Source organism: Gorilla gorilla, chromosome 10 (genome assembly GCF_029281585.2).
Source record: "Gorilla gorilla gorilla isolate KB3781 chromosome 10, NHGRI_mGorGor1-v2.1_pri, whole genome shotgun sequence".
Classification (NCBI taxonomy): Eukaryota; Metazoa; Chordata; class Mammalia; order Primates; family Hominidae; genus Gorilla; species Gorilla gorilla.
Window position 1 is genome coordinate 100,378,439 of NC_073234.2, and position 23,056 is coordinate 100,401,494.

At 34.1% G+C, this 23,056-nt stretch overlaps 1 protein-coding gene across 3 annotated transcripts; it reads right to left on the reverse strand.

Moving 5' to 3' along the window:
• Positions 1-487: 487 nt before the first annotated feature.
• Positions 488-23,024, reverse strand: TSPAN19 (tetraspanin 19). Of its 3 annotated transcripts, XM_055356933.2 has the most exons (10): positions 22,948-23,005; positions 21,877-22,000; positions 16,614-16,706; positions 16,452-16,524; positions 14,647-14,771; positions 10,067-10,141; positions 6,386-6,496; positions 4,217-4,360; positions 2,661-2,744; positions 494-1,319 (listed from the first exon to the last, which is right to left on the reverse strand). In XM_055356933.2, the coding sequence occupies exons 3-10, from the start codon at positions 16,677-16,679 to the stop codon at positions 1,251-1,253; spliced, it is 747 nt and encodes a 248-aa protein (XP_055212908.1). In that variant the 5' UTR covers positions 16,680-16,706; positions 21,877-22,000; positions 22,948-23,005; the 3' UTR covers positions 494-1,250. The 3 variants fall into 3 exon arrangements, with proteins under 3 accessions (XP_055212911.1, XP_055212908.1, XP_055212910.1); XM_055356936.2 differs by lacking the exon at positions 6,386-6,496 and having other exon boundaries at positions 488-1,319; positions 22,948-23,024; XM_055356935.2 differs by lacking the exons at positions 6,386-6,496; positions 21,877-22,000 and having other exon boundaries at positions 22,948-23,021.
• Positions 23,025-23,056: the final 32 nt, after the last annotated feature.

The following is a 23,056-nucleotide window of genomic DNA, read 5'->3' on the forward strand; positions in this document are numbered from 1 at the left end:
TCTACTATATACTTTTTTGATGTAAAATCAAATGATCTATAATAGTTATTTGATTAACAATAGTTTGGTTTTCAATTCCTAAGAGAGAGCTTTTTGCTATCAGTGTGATCCTGTGACATACTTTAGAGAAAACAGAAATTTGAAGATGAGTTTTAAATCCCAACAGAATATTTCCCAAAGAATAGAAGGTACATCTACTTGACATATCTAAACCTAAAGAAGGTTTCATTGAGGAAAATGGTTATTGTATTTTCTTTTGTGCTGACATTAAAAAGTCCATAAGTCTCTGAAATCTTCAATGTTCTAAATAGATGGATGAAAAGAGATGTGATTGAATTCGTAAATGAGACAGAGCTTTCTATAGGAGTTGGAGCAATGCAGGATCTTCAGTTAATCTATCTTTTCTTCATGTCCTCAAGGTCAAGACAGCCTTTTGCTATTAAGGACAACAATAATAGTACCTCACATCTGTATAGCACGTTTTACTTTTCAAAGAATTTATTTTCCTCACAGAACCATTGTTAGCAAAATAGGACAGGTAGGTTATTTTTATATTCTTCAGAGAATTGTGTACACATGCACTGAATACAATTTAAGGAAAAAGAGAAGAAAAATGAGCTAGTAAAAGGTATGGGATTTCAGTATTTAGAATGGATTATTTTTACTACAGTTAAAACTTCACTGTTATTTTAATATTGTGTTATTGCCATAAAAGTATAACCAAGCCTCTAATTTTAAGTTTATTATCCTCTTGCAAACATTATCAGGAAAGACAGATAAATGATTTAGTACAGATGTTAGTGTCATGAAGATTTAGTACAGATGTTAGTGTCATAAAAGATTTTTCTTTTAAATGTCCTATAAAATCAGTATTGTTTTCTTAAGATTTGCAAATAAAAGGTACATGATATGATTGATTACTTAATTAGTATTTTCTGAACATCATATAGGTATTTTCTCTACAAAAGAAACTCAAAACATATGGTGATACTTTTGAATTTGGTATATATGATAGTACCCTTTAAATTCAGGTGAACTTCTGAACTGTAGAATTTAATATTTTGAAAAACAAAATTAATATAATTTCATGAATGTTTTATTACAGTATTCAGTAATTCAATATTACATATAATTAATAATTTGAATAGATCTGTTATTTAATACAATTCAAAACGTTTTTGGAATAAAATAATATAATGTGATTTTTTAAGAATTAACTGGTTTCTTCTGAACAAATTGAAATCCAAAGGTCACATTTCTGCATGGATTATATTCTTGATGTGTTTGAAGAAACAAACTGTTAATGAGACTTGGAAAACCTGGAAGAAAAGGGAACAGTAAGAGATTAAAATTTAATCAATGATAAGAGTAATTTGCAAAGTTAACAATATATAGTCACCAAAATGCGTATTGTAAAGGGAAAAGGGATCAAAACTGGTGAGAAAATTTCAGAATAAGGTACATACAGTTGTGAATAGGAAGTCTGCAAAATGGGTCTTCAAGAATAACCCACCTGTTACCAAGTTCATGTACAGAGGAGAATAAGGAAAAACCTTTAGGTTTTAGTTGCATTAGCTATCACTGAGCTACATGCCTGGACAAACTGCTGATGGTTTTCTTGTTGTTGTTGTTGTTCGATATCTTTCTAACTATGTCATTAAATGTACAAAACTGCTTCTTTTTTTTATAGATAATGAAAGGTGGCTTGTAAAGGGCAGAAGATAAAATGGAACATGGATATTACCTCTGCAGTTTTGTCTTAAGATATTCCAGCATGAACACAATAGAGAATAAACATTTAAGAACAATGATATTAATGTGTATAAAGAATGTCTTGGTTTACTACCATTCTGAGACTAAAATTGTTACCAATTGAAGAGATGAAAACTTAGGTCAGGGGCTTCATGGATCTATACAAAGTCAAATGCAGTATGTATTTGTTTTAGTGGCATAGTCCCCAGTATAACACTCTATTTACTCTCACAGTTTCTTTGAATCCATAGCCTGCACTTATTCTTAATAGTCTTCACCGAGACTGAAGAATAGCGTCTTGCTTCTGAAACTTAATTCTGCAGTTGACACCTTTAAGTCATGGAATGTGTCTATTTTGCGTCTCATTGTATATTCAACATCTAGTACAGTACATGACACACAGTAAATGCCCCCCGTCCCTCCAAATACATTGAATGAATGAACATATGAGTGAATAGTGGATCTTACTAAAGTCAAACATCTGCCTAGATTTCAGAAGTCTGGCAACTTGCAGACTGCCCAACATGGTGTTCTTACTGCCAATATATGAACATATATATATATATATATATATATACACACACACACACACACACACGCGTAAAGATATCTATACATCAATAGATCTATCTATAGATATATATAGAAAGAAAGATAAAAATATACATAGGTACTAGATATCTCAAAGTAATAAAATCACTACCTCCAGGATGACCACTTATTAATAGGCTCCCCCCGACCTGGTTGATTAAGGAATCACCTATACAACTCTTGGATGTAAAGAGCCTCAAAGTCCTGGCTCTATTATATGAACTTATCTGATTAGGTCTCCACCTGATTGCTCTGCAGTCTATTCTGTATAGTTTATACTTCATATTTTTCATTTTAACATATGAACAAAAGCTTACCTCTGAAGTTAAAAGTCCAAAGTTAATTCCGATTAAGGTTAACACATTAACATTATACCATGCACTGATTTTATTTTCACAACCCTAAGAAAAAGAAGTTATTCAGATGGACATGGAGATGGAAATGATCTTATACATAAATCTTTACAAAAAATAAAAGGTAAACAGAGATTCGTAATTTACCAAAGTCTAAATAGTAAGTCAATATCTAATTGGCGAACTGGACTTTTAGTCCAGAAAGCTTTCTACAGCAGCAGGACACCTCAGTTGCTAATTTTAAAATTGCTAAGATGTTATCATGTAATTAAAATCAGAAATTTGTTACATTTTAGGAAGAGATTTTCTCTTCTGCAGACTATTGTAATTCATCAGGATACAGTAGTTTCCCCACCTACCCACCAGCAATATCCCCAGTGGAGGCCTGAAAACACAGACAGTATCAAACCCTAAATATATTACATGTCTTCCTATAGAAACATACATAATAGAGTTTAATTTATAAATTAGGCACAAGAGATTAAAACAATAACTAATAATAAAATAGAACAATTATAACAATATGCCAGCATCACTATTCTTACACTTTGGGGTCATCATTAAGTAAATTAAGGGTTCTTGAACACAGGCACTGTGATACCTCAACAGTCGATCTTATAATGAAGATGACTACTAAGTGACTAAGGGTGGGTAGCATCTGCAGCATGAATACACTGGACAAAGGGATGACTCATGTCCCAGGAGGGACAGGGCAGGAAGACACAAGATTTCATCATACTACCCAGAACAGTGTGCAATTTAAAACTTATGAATTGTTTATTTCTGGAATTTTCCACTTAATATTTTCAATGGTTGAACTCTCACAATGTGAAACTGCAGATAGGGGCAACTACTGTATATATCACCACGTAAAATGGTTATTTCCCAAAGAGTAGATGCTTTTTTTAAAAAAAAAAAGTAATGTTCCATTTATTTATGAATTAATTATGCAATTGAAACAATACATCTTAAGATTAGAATAAGCTTAATATGTAAACTATACAAAGTATTAGCAGTTCTTAGGATGAAAAAATCTAGTTATCAGTATCCCACACCTGTAAATCGCAGTTGCTCCAGACAACCCTTTACTCTTGCTTCTGCCACACTTACTTGAACACCACATTCATCATTGCTGGGGTCCACTCCCTTTAGTTTTTGCCTATTCTTTTACTCCTGGTGTTTTAGCTCCCTTTCCAATCTTATGCACCTTTAACAAAAGTGCCTCCTCTTTCTGCAGGACTTCTCAAGGAAGGCTGGGGAGAAAGACTGATGATATCCCAAGTTCCAAGAATACATAAATCATATACTCCCAGGAAATTTATTTACTTTACGTATTATACACTGGAAATGACACTACAATTTACCTAATTACGTGTTCAACTTAGGGAAGTGGATTAAGAATGTAGCCACCGTCAACAACATTATTTTTATATAAAAATTTGTTCAGAATTCTAAATTGACTTGCAAAATAAACAAACGAAATACTATAAATACTTGGAGAAGCCTAGATTTATCTTTACCTCAAGGTAAGTTGCATTCAGTGGCTCATCACAAAACCATTTTCTTAAAGTTGACTTTGTGCAAGAACATGGCACCTGTCCTGAATTTTCTTTGTTCTTATTCTTTATCCAGTCTGTGTAATTACGTTGGCCACAACACTGTAACTAGGAAAAAGCTTATATGAATTTTACCATAAAATGTTCAAAATGCAGTTAATTATATGAGATTAATATTGAAGTGGTTTTTGTGATGAAGATAACTCATTCATTTTTCCCCATGAACATGTAATGAATTAAATAAGTATATTTGTGTTTGTTTAATTCGTTACTTTGTTTCTGCTATTATTGTTGTCAGCCATAGATAAAGATCTCTGCTCACAATAGTGGCTTGTGGTTGGATAGAATTATTACATCTGAATTTTATCCAGGATAGAAGATATACTTGATATGCTTCTGTATAAATGATGCTTAGGACCATACTATAAAACAATCACTGGAGCCATATCTTGCTCCCAACTGTAGCAGTTCTCTTTGTATTTAAAGAATATGCAGTCATAACTGTTTGGTATACCTAAAAAGAGATGCAGGGTAATATCTACTTTTCTAGGATTAATGTGAGATGTTAACTTTCGATTTTGTATTGTGTGAAAATTACCATAAAGAACTAAAAGAAGATAATAAAAATAGTCATAAAATGATCCAACTTTTAAGAAATATCTCATTTGTAGTGCTGATTCTGGAATCCTATCAAGCAGAGTTAGGAGGATATGAAAGAATCTGTTTACATATTTATCACTTAGGAAATAAGAGAAAGGTGAAGTAATTGTTTTCTAAATTTTTATGGAAAATGACAACATTAGTACTGCCTATGTTTACAATATATACCAACAATCTACGACAATTCTAGGAAATGCTGACAACTAAAATATTGATTGAGAGTTAGGTTACTGAAAGTTAGTTTAAACAAACAAACCTACATATATTATCTCAGTTATATTAATGGCTAGGAATTGAAAGCTGGAATTTCACTAATAGTAGTGACATGATAGACAGAATTGTTTCCTCATCATTTTCTGCCCATAGGAAGGTTCACTTCTCTGCTGTAAGTTGTAATGCAGTTTGAAAATACAACACATGTACGGATCACATACATAAGAGAAAAAGACAATGAGTAAAAGTATTTGTAATTACATTTCAATTCTCTTAAAATGTATTTCTGTTATCATATGTACTAAAAATAAAACCTATTTTTTTATGTGAGGCATATAATATAGCAGTAAAAAGTACAGAATCTAGTGCCAGATTGTGTGGGTTTGAATCTTGGCTCTGCCACTTATTAGCTGCGCAATCCTCATTAAATTACTAAATTTCTCAGTTTTTCATCTATAAAATGAGGATAACAGTTCCTATGTTATAGGGTTGGGAGGACTGAATTAGCTAATATATGCAAAGCACTTACAACAAAGTCTGGGACTATGTAAATGTTTGGTATTTTTTTAATTGGGCACTTACTATATTCCAGGTGCTGATCTATTTCTGTAAACCATTTAGCCGACAATACCCTTCTCTTACCCTTCCACTGCACCTGTCTGGAAAAATCTGCACTGTGAAATAATATCTTAAAAAATTAGCTAAAAAGTGTTAGTTGCATTTATGCCCTGGATCCAAGCCTTTCTATATATAGCCTTTTTATAATATATAGAATATCTATATATTACTTCATTTATTCCTGCCAACCAGAGGTAGAGGTTAGTATGCCCACTTTACGAATGTGCAACTTGGAGTTTAAGAGGGTTACTTGTCCAGAACCACAAAGCTATTGCACAGCAATCCTGGTATTCAGACTCAAATGGTAACCACAATGCTGCCAGCAGAGACTACTGCTTAAACTTATCTCCCATCAGGTGCAGCAGGATAGACTATCCCACTTGGCAAAAGACCGGCAGCACTTTTCCAGGTGAAACTAAGTTAAAATGCACATCCATTAACACAGAAAAGAAGATAGGAGTTACAAAAGGAGGATATAAATCAAGATTTGTTAAGTGTGGAGAATGCCCTTTATGCCCAGTTTGTTTGAAAGAAATACAACAAACTCTCATTCCTCCACCCTATCCCCTCCCTGACCTATTCTCTCTTCTGTCCCACAATGGTCAACAGTGACATCTAATTTTTTAGTTAATTTCATCTTACTGTTTTCTGTAAGGCATTCAGAATAGTCCACTTGGTTATATCTTCAGGCTTATCTTTAGATCCATACTCAGAAATGACAAAATCAATTTTGTCATACCATAGTTGCTTAACCTGTAGAAAATTGTATTAAAAATGAAAATTTCATAGGAATGTATCCAGAAAAATTTCATAGAAATTGATGGTTCCTCAAGAGTACCATCATGAAAAGAATATTCAATATTATTTTTCTGTTTTCTGTTTATTTCTTTTTAAAATAACTTTTTAACACTTTCAGTGGATATCAAATCATATGGTTTTTCAATTCACAATCTATAGGAAGAATATATCAGGCTCATTTTACAATTAAGGAAGAAGTAATGTGCTATTCTCATGCACATCTAAGGGAAATTTCTTCTCATACTCTCAGGAAAAAAACTGTAAAAGTATTTTATATAAGCCAAAAAAGTTTGTTGAGTGTCTTTTCAATGGACACTAGCCTTTTTCTGGCAAACTTCAACATTCCTTGATTCTGTGGGGGTTTGTACTGTACTTTTCATGGTTTATAATTTATTTTACAACTTTAGAAGTTGTAGAAAACTATAGTTATGCAAGTTATACTTGGTCAGACAAATGTATATTTTTCTCGGTGAAGGTATATTTAATTCCTTCTCTCTCCAAGCCTGTTTTGTGTCTATTAAGAGATGGCCTATATAAATGTCTTCTTTGGATTCTCCTTTGAATTAGTTTTCTATCATACTGGTTCCCTCATTAATTAAGATGTTAAATAAAATAATTGACTTTTGAAATCTACTGTATATTTCTACAAAAATTATGATTTTTAAATTTTAAATATTATCCTTTCATAGTACTATCAGGGCTCAGAATACAACAGCTCCAAAATACAGCACCTTGGTATGCTGAGTATTTTAAGCTCAAGGAAATTGAGAAAACTGCAGAAGCAGGAAGGTCACTTTCTGACCTTCTCCTGCCTTTCTCCCATGAGGCAGGTCATAATAGAATTCTCTGACCCATTTCCCCTGAAGGTATAGCATCAGATCCTCATTCCAGAGGGGTCCTGTCCTATATGCAGAAGCCCAGAAGCATCTGAACAGACAGGCCTTGCTAAATTTCCCCTAGTTTACTACCATTAGATTATATGCTTTTGTCCTCCAATCACACTTTCACATGACTGTCCACAAAAATAGATTTCCTTGGATCTTTGAGTCTTTATTTTGTGGTTAAGTAAATTTGTTATGCTTTTCATTTGTTAGTTTGTCTTTTGTTATAGGGATCTCAGCCAAGAACCTTGTGATGAATGAGATATAACTTTTTCTCTCCAATACTAACACAAAAATGATCAGATTTAGATGGGGATAAACAAAACTCTGCAATTTCAAAAATCTAGGTAATGCAAAGGTAGAACGATTGTCGTAGTAACTTAAGCATTTACAAATTTATATAATTTTTTTATAACAAATTACTAATTTGGCCCTCAATAATACCAAAAGGCAGGAAGAATAGATATTATTACTGTTTTATGAATGGGAATACAGACACTCAGAGAATTTAATTATTTACTTTTGTTTACAAGGAGCTGAGACTTTTAAATATAATCATTTGAATACTAGTCTTCAGGATTTTTACTGAATTATGCTGTCTTTGACAATAAAAACTAAGTAACTGGTGGGAATATCACAGTAATTATAAAAGGCATGTAAGCTAAAATCTTACTTAGTTACTTATATATCTGTATTTTAATACATTCAAGAAGATTAGAATAATGAAAAGGAGATTTTAGATCTACTTTATACTCTGTTCATTTTTATTTAGAATAAATAAGATATATAGTGCTGTTGGCAGTGTGTGGGGGGTGAAACTTATGGCCTCGTTTTGTTTCTAAAACATTATTTGGGAGATCCAGAGTGCATATAAATGACAATTTCATACATAGGTACTTTCCTATGTAACCTAGGTGACTAATGTATAAATAAAATTCCCTTATGCTTACTCAAATTTGGTAAGCATCTATGAAAGGCCTAGTTTATCTTCCACACTGAGTTAGGTACTGTAAATGGCATAAAAGATTTAGAGGCTTTTAAGAACTTAATCCAGTTTGAATGCAGAAGACAAATTGATGTAAACAAAGCTGTTAGCTCTGGGGTCAGCTAATGAGTATTTGAGTCTAGGCTCTGTCATTTGGCCATGAAATACTTTAACAAGCATTTCTCATCTCAAAGCCTCAGTTTTCTCTTCTATAAAGTAGGACTTACAGTGCATCTTTAGGGGTTGCTATGAGGATTAATAATACAATGCCTATAGTGTTTATCACAGTCTCTGGCACATGGTAGTTATTAATCAGTTCTTATTTCTAATATATAGAGAGATACAGGAGTATGTGCATAACATTGAAGCAAATATGGGTGACTGATAAACTCTATTTACATATTGATAGCTCTTATGTGTCATATTTATGTTCTATAATGAGGTTGAAAAGTTTGAGGATGATAGATTGGGATTTGGTGGTTTGCCAGCAAAACAGCTTTCCAAAACTTACCTGCTGCAGCTAACATACCTTTAAAATTCACACACACACACACACACACACACGCACACACACATACATTTTAGATGTGGAGAAAAGTAATTTTAGTTCTAAATGCCAGGCCATTAACAGTAGGCACTGGATGATGAGCTGTCCAGTAAAGAATGAAGTTGGAGGGCAATGGTATCATACAGAAAAGATTGTTTTTGAACTTTGGCCATTACAGAAGAGTATAGATAGACATAAAGAAAATCTAGGAACCATATAAATTAATCAGGAGATCCTTCAAGATTAATTAAGGCGAGGTAAGAGAACTCTTGAGTAGCTACTTTACAACTGAAACTTGATAAATTGTCAGTTAATGACAACTCTGTAAGGTAGGTAGGTATTAATTATATTTTACAGATAAGGACATTATATTTTACAGATACAGCAACAACTTGCTGTAAAGCAAGTTGTTGATCCCTAACCATATTCATATCTGTATGACTTCAAGTACATGTTCATTTTACTATAGGACAATTAATCTTCCGTGATATAAGACAGACCTTGACTGAACTGAAATACTGAAATGTCCTAAAGGATTAAAAGTAACTGTAGGTTGTAATAGGTAAGTTTTGTTGACCAAAAGTTTTTTCAGGCTTACTATATGCTTTTTTGAACTAAATTTGATAAACCTAAATCTTGCTCTAATTAATCACTCATCACTCTACCTGTGGAAAATATAGGAATTATTCAGTATGTCTTGTTTAAGTGAAATTGCTAAATTTCAAATTAGTTAGAGTCTAAATTTGTTTCTTTGCAAAAACATAATACAGTGATGGGGTCAGTAGTGGTAGCCAGAGTTGGTAGGAGGAGAAGGTAAAAATTTGAACTCCTGAATCTCAGTACCACCTCCTCTTCCTCAATACTGTTTGATATTTAAAGCTACTTTCTAATCATATGCAAACAGAGTTAAAGGCAAGTTCCCCTATCTACCCTTTTCAATGTGACTCCTGGCCCCTTCCTATACTCTAGTACTTTTGTTAAATATTATTTTCCCCTAAAGAAATTTACCTTTGGCTTTTAATATAGGATCAATGGTCTCAATACTCTAAGGTATCCAATTTCCTTTAAACTTCAAATAACAGGATGTATTGAAAAGGATTTACTTTCCATACCTCCTCTTTCTTTGTGATGATGAATGCTGAAAGTACAACCTGAACAGCAAAGGTCCATGTTATCAGTACTGCATACTAAAACAAAAGAAAAATAGAGATGATGACTATGCTACTAACATATGTTTTGTATGCTCAAATAATGGGAAAACACACACCATTGGAAATATGCAACCATAAAGTATATATGGGTATTGCTGAGGCTTCCTGCCTTCACAAATATGAATGAAATTAGTGAAATAGCAAGGCAAAGTAAAAAAACAAATGAACATTTGGATAAGAGCAAGAGAGAAAGAAGTGATAGTAATTAATGAGCACCTTGGTCCAACAGAGTTGTCGATGATGCCATCTTAATTCAGTTCTAAAGCTATTATAGGGTGAATTTAATTATCTTCACCTCACATTATTTTGCTAAAACTAAAGACTCACTAAATTTCTGATGTACTATTTAAACTTATGCAGAAAGTAGAACGTATAACAAAAGCAACTGCAATAATAAACTTAATTCTTTACGTATACTTGGGCTATTTCCTGAAAACTGAAAATACTTGTATCCAAACCAAATAAAATAATTTTTACATTTATTAGACTATTTAATTTGTTTAAAAAAATGGCCAATTTAGTCTTCTTCATCATAGCTGTTGTCAACCTAAAAAAAAGGCACAAAAGAAAATTATCTCTAAATATGTTGAGTTATTCAAGAATAAGAAATAAAGATTATAGTCCAGATTGCATGAAATGGTAAACTACCAGTTCATTCTGTGAGGAGAGGGTAGAGAGAAGCATTTAGTAGCAAAATGGACGAGATTTACATAAACTACTTAGAAACAGAGTTTATTGGTTCTAAAGATTCAAAGCCAGAGTTGTTGCCAGTTCACTGGTAGAGATGCCATGACTTGTCAAGTGCTCTTCCAAGAACATCTTATCTGAATTACTGCAGTCCTAAGGAATATCTAGCCATAAACCTTATAAAAGCAGGAGATGACTGAAGACAGTCTCTAACTGGGAGTTTTCAGAAAGTCCTTAGAAACAGTATTTATTTCAGACACGTAAACATGAGCCTCCTCTCCTTTAGGCTTTCCTGGCTCTATTTTGTCTGGATCTGACAAAAGTGATTTCCTGCTGGTAACTGCAACTTTTACACAGCACATATTAATATATAAGATTTAGAATTTGGCTGGGCACAGTGGTTCACGGCTGTTAATCCCAGCACGTTGGGAGGCCAAGATGGGCAGATCACTTTAGATCAGGATTTCAAGACCAGCCTGGCCCACATGGTGAAATCCCTCTCTACTAAAAATACAAAAATTAGCCAGGCATGGTGGCTTGCACCTGTAACTCCAGCTACTTTGGAATCTGAGGCAGGAGAATCGCTTGAATCCGGGAGGTGGAGGTTGCAGTGAGCCGAGATTGTGCCACTGCACTCCAGCCTAGCGACAGAGCGAGACTCCACCTCAAAAAAAAAAAAAAAAAAAAAAGATTTAGAATTCATAATAATTTTAAAAGTAAGCGGTCTGAATATTTACTAGGCAAAATATAAGTACTAATGATTTACTGTATTATTTATTTACTTTTTACTTGACCCTCAGAGATAAAAATTATTTAATTACATATATTTTATACATCTAATACTTTAAAATATCAGACCAAAATTTTCTTCTTGAGATAAGTTATGTTTCCTAGTTTCAGAGAAAAAAAATTCAGAGACAAAAATGTAATCTTTACATCTATTTAGATGTTTAGATTTTTAACTTCTACATGCAATATCTCAATCTTATACTAATAAGGGATTGGTAGAGGCAGGAAAAATTATATAAAACCTTTTTTTTTTTTTTTTGAGATGGAGTCTCACTCTGTGGCCCAGGCTGGAGTGCCGTGGTGCCATCTCAGCTCTCTGCAAACTTCGCCTCCCAGGTTCAAGCGATTCTCATTCCTCAGCCTCCCTAGTAGCTGGGATTACCGGTGCCCACCACCACACCAGGCTGATTTTTGTATTTTTAATAGAGATGGGGTTTCACCATGGTGGCCAGGCTGGTCTCCAACTACTGGCTGGTCTCAGGTGATCTGCCCACCTTGACCTCCCAAATGGTTGGGATTACAGGCGTGAGCCACCACACCCGGCATATGAAACAATTTTTAAAATTACTGGGTATCTTAGATTAGAGTAGGAGTATGTTAAATCACCTTTAAGACATGGAATAGCTTTTTTTTTGTGGGGGGGAGGTGGGGGATGGAGTTTCACTCTTCTTGTCCAGGCTGGAGTGCAATGGTGTGATCTTGGCTCACTGCAACCTCCGCCTCCCGGGTTCAAGCGATTCTCCTGCCTCAGCCTCCCAAGTAGCTGGGATTACAGGCACCTGCCATCATGCCCGGCTAATTTTTTGTATTTTTAGTAGAGATGGGGTTTCCCCATGTTGGCCAGGATGGTCTTGATCTCTTGACCTCGTGATCTGCCTGCCTTGGCCTCCCAAAGTGCTGGGATTACAGGCGTGAGCCACCGCGCCTGGCCCAAGACATGGAATAGCTTTTAGGCCTATAATATTTGCCCATAAGTTGACTGTGTGAATTAATTTGTTTCAGGGAAAGATATATTCATCAGAAAAATATTGGTAAATTCAGAGGAGAATAGCAAAAGTGTCACAGTGGCCAAATTAGCAATACCCTTCCATGGAATGTCTAAAAGGAATGGTAGTATCTTGGTTCCAGGCCCTAATCTGTCAGATCCTGTGTTCATGTATATCCTTATGATGGCGTCTATCAGGCTTTCTCATTCAGATGCTATTAATGCTTGAATTATATGAGGCAGAAACTTAGGAAATGTTTGTTTTACTCCCTCTACCTTCCCCCTTCATTTCCTATCCCCTGCCCACTACATTGTATAAGTAGTAGACTCTGCATTTCCTTTGCCTATATGGAAATTTGTGACAAGAAGAAAAAAATCAAGGTTTCCTTGCAAGCCATTTCTGTTCTGGTTTTTATATCCAAAATCTGAAGCTCAGTGAGAAAATTATGCTAAGGATCCTGGAAAGAGAGAAAGATAAGATTTGAGAAGAGAGGGTTGGCCTTGGAGGAGAATAAGAAGAAAGAGTAAAGTCTCTTCTTAGACTAAAAAGATTTTGAGGTGGAATCTGGAAGTCTGTGGGTTTCCAGAGCAACAAAGCATAGTCCTTGGAATCCTGGCACTGCCCTGGTAAGGTGGTAAAACCCCAGAAGGAAATCAGAGTCCATACCTAAAATGCCTGTGCCAGGGTAATATTCAAATAGTAGTAGAAATTACTATTAATAGGAAGCAACTGATTCCTATGCCAGGTGTACCTCCTAATTGCTGTGTCACTGGGGAGGTCTGACTGCCTCAGGGAAGGAAGACTGAAGGAATGGAACTGAGGTACTGGTTATTTACCAATTTTCACAAAAGGGTTTCACTGATATGCCTGTACGGGTAAATACTGGATGAATAGCAGCCCTACCTTTGCCACTCATGGCCATTCAAAGAGCAGAGTGAGTAGACCTGAAGGGACCACATGAGCTGGGAAAGTGAGTGTGTTTGTGGTAACTGGCATAGACTGATAACTAGTGTCCAGGGTGACCACCCAGACTTTCAGTGCTCCATAAAAGCTGAGTATCTCTGCATTCTTCCTGGTAAGGGACAAAATGACAGCAGCTGAACTTCCTATCTGCTTGGCTGCAATTAAAATCAATTTGATTTAGAGAAAAATGTAAAGGCTATATTTCATCTGAGTGTGTGAATTGTGATCCATAACTGCCGCATGTATGGTAACTGGCTCATGTCCAAGTCAGTACTCTGGAATATAATTTGCCTTTTCACGTTACAAGCCTCGAGAGAAACAGTGGGTAACCAGATGCTAGAGTCTGCCTCTTTCAGTAATTATAGTTCTCTTTTAAAAATAACAATTTGTGATCTCAATTATAAGTTACCTTTCATGGCAATGGTAGACACTATTATTAAAGAGGGGAGGAAAAGAGTGGGGCAAAGGTTGAAAAGTAACTGCTGGGTACTATGCTCACTCGTTAGCTGGGTGACAGGATCAATCGAATTCCAAACCTCAGCATCGTGCAATATACCCATGTAACAAACTTGCACATGTACCCTGAATATACAATAGAAGTTGAAATTATAAAAAAATACATACATACATAAGTTACCTTTCCGCGTGCTATGCCCACAAAGAGAAAAATGTGCTGACTATAGATCATGTTTCTTTTTCCCTGGTAAGCTACATTCCTCATTGACTTGAATACACTTTATTCTAATTCTAGCCTTCAGATTCTTAAGTTTGGTGAATTGTAGTTCACCCTAGGAGATGGAGAGTCCTATTGACTCTGTGTTGAAAATTAAATGTCCAAATGTGCTGAGGTACAGATTCAATTCATAGAAAACGCACTAAGAAAATCCTGTCTGGAAAAGTGACTTTGTTGGAGGGAGGAGCGTGTGCTTCATTTGAATTACTCTAAGGACATACTCTACTGCAGTGCCACGGTAATATAAATCAGCATTCATTTGTGTAACTTAGATACTTAAAAATCTAAGACAAAAATTCAAACTATTGACATGAAATACGTACCACAATTAGGAGCCATCTGATTTCGTTGTGAATTCCTATATAACCCAATAGACAAAAAAGAACAGTAGAAGATCCCATTCCAATCAAAATTTTAGAAATAGATACTATGAAGTGATTATTTTCATCTGTGAAAAGTACAAAATTACTTATTATGAAGTGGTATTTTATTTATTTTCTATTTAAGAATAATTGCAGCAATCAAAAGTTTTTCTGAGCAGCTGTTGCCAAACCACTAGGATTCTCTGTCTCTCTCTGTCTCTCAATTTTTGACCTCATGTACCAGCTCTTACTTTTAGAAACAACCTTTCTTCCTTTTCTGACATGAAGAGAATTTCTTAAATTTCAGAAGATCGCTTTACCCTTATCCTCCTTGTCTTCTATGATAGAATAATTTTTTTTCTAAGATTTCATCTATGTCCAATGTATATTCAAACATTCATGTATTCATTCATTCATCAAAAATCTTTAGAACTTAATATGTGTGAGTTAGATGTATACACCCTGAATTTATTGCTAATATGATTCCTTTCAAACTATATTTTATTTTTCCCCATCTAGACTGTGAGCCCTCAGTGCTAGAGATCATATATATTTATCCAGTCAACAGGCTGACTGTTGAATGCTTGGTGCTATGGCACAAACAGCAGAGCAATAAATGCTCAACAAATAATTGTTTTAAAAAAGAAGGACAGATAAATAAATTAAACATGTGGGAGGTGTTATGGGAGAACAGTGTAGGCAGTGGTGTGCTGGAGTGAGCTTGTACTGGCTAATAAAAGCCAATTGTGATATTTTCAGGAAATCTGCAAACCAACTGAATTCACTTTGACACCTTGAAATTGGCCATTGAGGAACTGTTTAAACCATGGAAATGGGCAGATGTCATAAATCAATATTCTCTATTCCAGAACTGGTTGTTAAACGTTTGCCGGCATACTACTGGGAACAGAGGCACCTAAACCAGTTGGGGGAGAAGGTTAGAAGGTTTGGGCAAGGCTGCTGTTAAAGGTAACATCTGAGCATAGGCTTTATTGGTCATTGTAAATAACCAGGTTGGAATGGTGGAGCATTTCTGAGACATCCAGCAAGCAGCAAAGGGTGTGTAAGAAACTCAGCTTTGTTGGCACTTACAGTTTGAGTCAGATGAGACTAAAAATGTTTGCAGGGATGACATTATAGGCACTTTGTTTTTCAGTCTTCTTCACTGAAATAAAGCTCCATGTGGATAGGAACTTTATTTTGTTTGCTCGCTACCATATCCTCAGCTCTTAGGGCAATGACTGACACAGAGAAGATGCTTAGTAATATTTGCTGTATGAGTAAATAGTGGCAATGGGGAGTCAGATAAGCTTTTAATAGGAAAGTTACATGGTTAAAATTGCATTTTTAAATTTTCTTTTTAAAGTGACAACTAATAATTGTACATATTCATGGGTGTTGTTTTGATACATACTATATATAGTGATCAGATCAGAGTAATTAGCATGTCTGGTCATCTCAAATATGTATCATTTTTGTGTGTTGGGAATATTCAGTATTCTTCTAGCTATTTGTGACTATGTAATACATTATTGTTAACTACAGTCATCCTACAGTAGCATAGAACACTAGAACTTTTTTCTTCTACCTAGCTGTAATTTTGTATCCTTTAAAAAATCTCTACAACTGATGAAGACTTTCAGAAGGAATGCTGGACACTTAATAAATTACAGAGAAATACTGCCACCTGCTGAATAAATTGTGTATACAACAGTTAAAAATTCAATGTCTATTTCACTGAGAGAAAAACAAAAATAGATACATACCAAAAGCTGTTAAAAAATTATTTCTATCTAATAAGAGCCATGCACCAAATCCCATGAATAAAAGTCCAAGAACCTAAAAAAAGAAAGTCAATGCTTATTTTTTTGTAATTGCCTATACAATAGATTACATTTTCTTTACTATATAATTATGAAGATTCTTACCAAGAAAGCTCCATTAATGAGATTAAGAAAGTACTTAATAATTATTGTTTTGTTATTTCTTAACATTCTTTTTCTTCCAAGATACTGATGATTCTGAAAAGACAACCATAACTTTTTAAACATTCTACACAACAACTTTAAATATTTCTCCCTACTTATGTTCTTTATTTGCACATTTTTCTTCTCAAATCAATTATCAGTATAACATACTTCCATCTCTAAATGAAAGGATATATTGAAGGTATCTTGAAACTGTACCTTGCCTGCATTTTCTTTTTACTAGAGAGTATCTGTACTTAAAATAATAAATATATATCTGCAATGCTTTGACTAGACAATCAGGAGTAAGAAGACATTTGTATAACAAGTCAAGCAGCCTTACTGAATTTCTTGCAGTTTCAAAAAGTATAAGATATTTTGTTTTCCATCTTACTGTATTTTTAAATTTTTATTTTAATCCTAACCATTAGATAGCCAGGAACATTTCCAGTCTTAATATACCTTGTTCCCTTGGCTGGAAAGTTTTCCTCACTTCTGCATGCCTTTCCCCTTTATCAGAATAATATTAGCTCCTCACTGAGGTGTTGGTTTGGGGATCTTTCTCTTAACCCAATTTGTTGCCTCTCAAAGTTCTCATTGACCCGTCTTCTTCCCCACAGAGAGTCAGGGGTATTTAAGTGGCGAGAGTATGTCTTATATACCATTGTAACCTCCAGGTTTAGCACACAGCAGGTACTTGATATATATTTGTTGAATGCATGAATAGATAGATGAATTAAATTACTTAATCTATAATTTAGTTTGGTATGCAGTATATAAAAAAACTAAAGTAGCTTTCATTAAAACTTATTTTCCAGGTAGTCAATTTTCCTAAAATTTTCATGGAAAAATCAATACCTACTCCATTGGTTTTTGGTGCCGGTTAGTAGAGATGAAAGTTTCAAATCTAATCTTGAGTGTGTTCCCAGATTTTCTCCTTTCTCTTCTCACTGTTTTAATTCTAACTAGCACTATAATTTTAAACATACTGTAGTTTACAATGTTTTAATATATGTAGCGCATGATTGACATGATAGAAGCGGATTTAATAAGATTATTTTAAAGCTATTTGTCTGTCCCTAATTAGGCAGAAAGCAATTTGTTTATTGAACTGAAGGATCCTTTGAAAAGTGGAAAAAAAAGAGATGTCTACATTAGTCTATGTACTACCTTCCCTACTTTATCGTAAACCATCTTCCTCGTAAAATCTCCCAGTGTTCTTCTCAGTTTAAGGAGTCACTACAGGTTATATCTTCTACCTATGCTTTGAATTCTCTTGCTGTCATTTGTTTTTTCTACTTTCCATCCTATTGTGTTATTCTTTAATTCCTCTAATGCCTGGCATGTTTTGATGGAACACTCAGTTGGAAAGACTGCATGATTTTTATTTCAGTTTATTTCAAAGATGCTATAAATCTACATTTTTGGTTCCAATTCTATTTACTACCACATGTGAAAAGCTCTCTCACAGCCTGAACGAGAAGATAGGCACAAGGTCTTGGCCCCTGTCTGTGAACAAGAAAGAGAATGGATACTAATGAACCAGAAAGCTCTGTAGTAACTCTGATGTGAAATGTTGAAGGCATGGACTTGAGTGTTGATGTGGTAATAATTAGCATGTTAGGCAGGGTCAAGCTGCAGTACTTTATCAAAGGACCCAAATATAGAAATAAACTTTTATTTATCTCAGTTCAAAGTAGGTGATTGGTTCACTTCTAGAAAATCATGTTAGAAACTTGGAGCTAACTCTGGCCTGTTCAACATGTGGCTTCCAAATTGGCTCCAGGTGCCATCTTTTATAGCTAACAGAAAGGGAAGGGGATGAGTAAACTCAGGCAGGCATCTTTTAAGCAAGTGAGGTTGAAGTTGTACACTTCTCTTCTGTTTAGAGTCCACCAGCACAGACTTGGTCCCACAGCAATACTCAGCTCCAGTTGAAAGCAAACATGTACCCAGGATGAAGAAAAGAAAATAGGGTGGTGAGGGCCAAACAAAATGCCCACTGGTCAGAAAAGGCCAATTACAGAAGATAATTAGAAAAAAAAGAGAGCTTGCATTAAGCTTTAATATGCTTTACTGTGGAAAAGAATCAAAGACAATCAGAAAGATTCATGTAGGATGGGAAAATAAAAGAATAATGGTAATCACTGGAAATTTAAAATTTCAGGAAAATGGTTTAGAAGAAAAACTCATAAATTCAATATTTCATGATTGAATTTGAATTGGTAAAGGATATCTGTGGGTTATGTCTCATAAGGACTATAAATGGAGTGCAGATAAATGGGTAGCATAGGCTGTACAGACTTGAAAGTCATTCATAGAGAACCAGTGTCATGGGTGTGAATGAAAGAGAAGAGGGACTGTCTATAGATGGAAATGGGCAGAGGTTTGATGGTAGAGAATGAAATGATACAATTAAGAATTTGGAATTTTTAAAGCTGACTTTTACAGACTGAGAAGACAATCAAGGCATGATCTCATGGAAACCAATAAAGAAAGACATTTCTAGATCATGGTGTCATATCATCGTGTTACATGGTATAGAAGTCAAAAGGGGTGAGAACTTAGTAAGCGCAAATGTAGGCAACGTGGTAAGGAAGATGTTTATGGTAATTTCAAAACTGTGGTTCAAGGTTACAAAGTTAAAACACAACAAACTGTGCATCCAAGCAACGATTCAAAGAAGCCCATGACTATGTTTACAAAGAATGGTAAAATGAGATGTTCATGTGTTGGCTTTTTCAGCCATAAGCTCCACATACTGGAAACAACGTCAATGAGAACAATGACGTGCCAACACAAAGATACACAGTAAGTTAAGTGTAGTTCTTATTTAAATATTTGTAGTGTGAAAGATCTACATTTTCTTTTGCTATAAACAAAGAATTTGTTTCTAACTTAATTAAATAAGGTCCCAGTGTGGCATTTATTTTGTTCAGTTCCTGATCAGTTAACTGATGTTGAAAGCTCAACAGCAGAGATGCTATAGGAATGGACAACTTACAATAATTAATCTATTCATAGGTATTATTTTGCACTAGTTTAATAAACTCTAATTGCTTCTTGTTATTGTTTTTATATTCTAAGTTCCAAGAGATGGGAACACACAAATGAACAAGTAAGAGAACGTCAAGGAGTCAAATATTAAAACCTGTGGCTGACTCTGAATTATGTGTTGAGGTGGGGACAGGAAATAAAGGAAACAGGAAAGTTTCATAGAGAAGATGATTTTGAGATGATTCTTGAAGGAAGATTAAGAAGGTCCTAGTTAGATAAAAATGGGAGAGAGATAGGAAATATTCAAGACAGAGGGAACACTATGTTCAGAAGCTTTACAATGAGGTGTAAGGAGGCATGGATCAGAGTGGCAAGAGATGAAAGATAAGCTAAAGAAGTAGACTCAGTAAAGATTGTGACAAATCTTATATGCTTTACTAAAGATTTTTTTTTTCCTGAAGGTAATAGGGAGTCATAATTCTGGCCTCAATGTGGAAGCCAAATTAGAAAAGACACTTAAGATAGGGGGATAATTATTTATAAATGGCTGTGGGAATGGAAACAGTATCACAATATGAGAGATGTAGTAGGAAGTAGAATTGCCAGCATTGGGATAACCAAAGAATCAAAGATGGAATGTAGTCTGTAGAAATGATGTAATTAAACTTTGAACATTATCTCATATTCTACATTCTCATTTAAATTGATTCCCTTTATCATCGATATTTTGCAAATGCTATTATCCCCAATATCATCAATGAGGAGAGAAAGACTCAGCAAGGCAAAATTACTTGCCAAACGTCACTTAGTTAATAAATGGCAGAGATGAGATTTAACTCCATAGATATAAACCACCCTCTCAATAACTTTCCCAAGCACCAGTGTCATCATCTGTAAATGCAGATTGTAATAGTACACGCCTCAAAGAGATGTTGTGAAAATTAGATGAGATTATGTTTGTAAAGCTCTTAGCCCAGTGCCTGGCTAGATGTTAGTTATCTCGTTATATCATAAGGCTAGAATCTCGTTATATCATATCTCAGTATAGAAATATTAAGATCATACAAGAGTCATGCATGTGAGAACGGGGAATGGGATGGAAACTGTGGGAAAGTCATAAATTCTCATTTTTCTGTGAAGTGGTTGGTCATGACAGCAGCTGGGAGGGAGCACAAAGAGAGTTAGAGAATCTGAAGGCTTGAGACACACTTTAAGTGGAACAAGAGAATGAGAGGCCTAAGAATACAATATGTGGTACTATGAGCTACATAGTAAATTACTTTTACTCAATAATTACCGTGCCTCAAGAAAATGAAACAAAGAAATACCTGCTATGCAACTATTTTGAACACAACAATGATATTATGGGATATTTAAATTATATCACTGCCATATGAAGAATAAAGCAGTTGTTGAAAAATGCTCTTAAACTAAAATGATTTCACTACAACACATTTTCAAAGGAATATTAGTCTTGTCAGAAAACAAAGAACAAACAGTTATCTCTCATTCTTTCATTCTCTCAATAAATATTTATTATGTACTCTCTAAAGGAAATATGCATTGTTAAGCCAATATGCTAGAAATCAACCACACCTACAAATTGTTTTTAAAATTTAAATGAAATTAAGTTAACATGTTCAAAAGAAACAAAAGTCTACTCAGGTTAAAGAGTCATAGGCAAACCAACATACTCAATCTGAAGTTACCATTTCTAGGAATAATGCAATTAAAATGGACTTCTGCTAAATACTACATGGTTGATAAACAACAGTGTCAAGTTAATTTACTTATAATCTACAAATGTATTAGATAACTGCTGCCTTTATTTTTTATTAGTAATATTCTGGCGAAATTATGACTAATTGATAAAGTTGTCCTTTCTTCCAAAGTAAAAAATCACCTGACAGTATAGGAGATCTATCACCATGAATTAATTTATCTTCAGAAAATCTTTCAGTGTTTTTCTTTTTTGCTGTCAATATTTGACAAAGTAAGCTTTGAGAAGGAAAGGAACTAAGGCATTATTTCCAAAATTATTTGATTATGAAAACTAGTTATTCAAAATTAATTTTGAAATTATTAAAGGATTTATAATTTTTAGAAGTCTGGATAGTTTCACAGTCAAAAATAAAACTAATCTTAAGATTCTTACATGTGAACTTCAACACAATATGAAAGTCTATTTTAAATGAAGAGTTTGAGGTTCGAACACAGTAGCTCATACCTATAATCCCAGTGCTTTGGGAGGCCAAGGCGGGAGGATTACTTGAGTACAACAGTTGGAGGCTACAGTGAGCAATAATTGTACCACTGCACTCCAGCCTGGGCAACAGAGGGAGACCCTGTCTCTAAAAAAACAATAAAAAATAGATAATTTCAATAGTCTATAAATCAGCAATAAAACCAAACTTAAAAAAAGAACAAATTCCATTTGAGCATGGACTTTGATAATGAAAATACTCTGAATTTAATTAGACCTGAAACCAAGTGTAGTTTATTTTTTAAAATCATCTTTCCTGAAAAGGAAACTAACATGTGTGCTTTTAATATGAGAAATCTATTAACGTCTCACTTTATATTATTAGTTCTTATGTTGATGCAATTCAAGTTTATTGTTACCAGGAAATGTAGCCTATTTTTTTTCCAGAGGCTCAATGAAATATTTGCTTTTAGCTTATTTTATAGTAGATACCTTTTACAATTATGGCTACTTCCTTTTAGAATTTAATGCCTTGTTTGCAAACTTTAAAAGAAAATTAAAGTAAAAAATATGTTATTAATTAGAATATTATTTTGTACCCTATGTATTTGCTCCACAAAAAACTTAATAAATTAAGTTAAAATTAAATAGCATGACATAAACTTAGAAATTAAGGTTTTATATTGAAATACTGTGTGCCAATATTTTTACAGTAAAATAACTCCAGAAAACAATTTTTCAAATTTCTCACCCACATCCCTTCAGTTAGAGGTTTTTGATGGGCATTGATTGATGATTTTTTTCTTTTTTCTTTTTTCTTTTTTCTTTTCTTTTTTAAAAAACTGTTGTCATGGAAGGCAAACAACTTATTGACTTATCTTCCATACTTCTAGGTCCCACAAATCACTGTTCAGGATTAAGGGTTTGTGGAATGAACACCTTATATATGGGCAAATCACCAGATGGAAATATAAATATATGTAGCTCAGAAACAATTTAAACAATTTAAAAGTGAGATTACATCTACTTGGGTAATTATAACAAAATTTCATTTTATTAAGTATTTTCCAAAGTTACTTAAATATTAAAATCTACCTGTAAAAAAACGTAAGCTCCTCATCCAGTCCCTGAAATGCTGCGTTCGTTTCAATTTAGAATCGAGATTGTTTGTCCTTCTAGAGCACCTGTAGGGAAAAACCGGTCT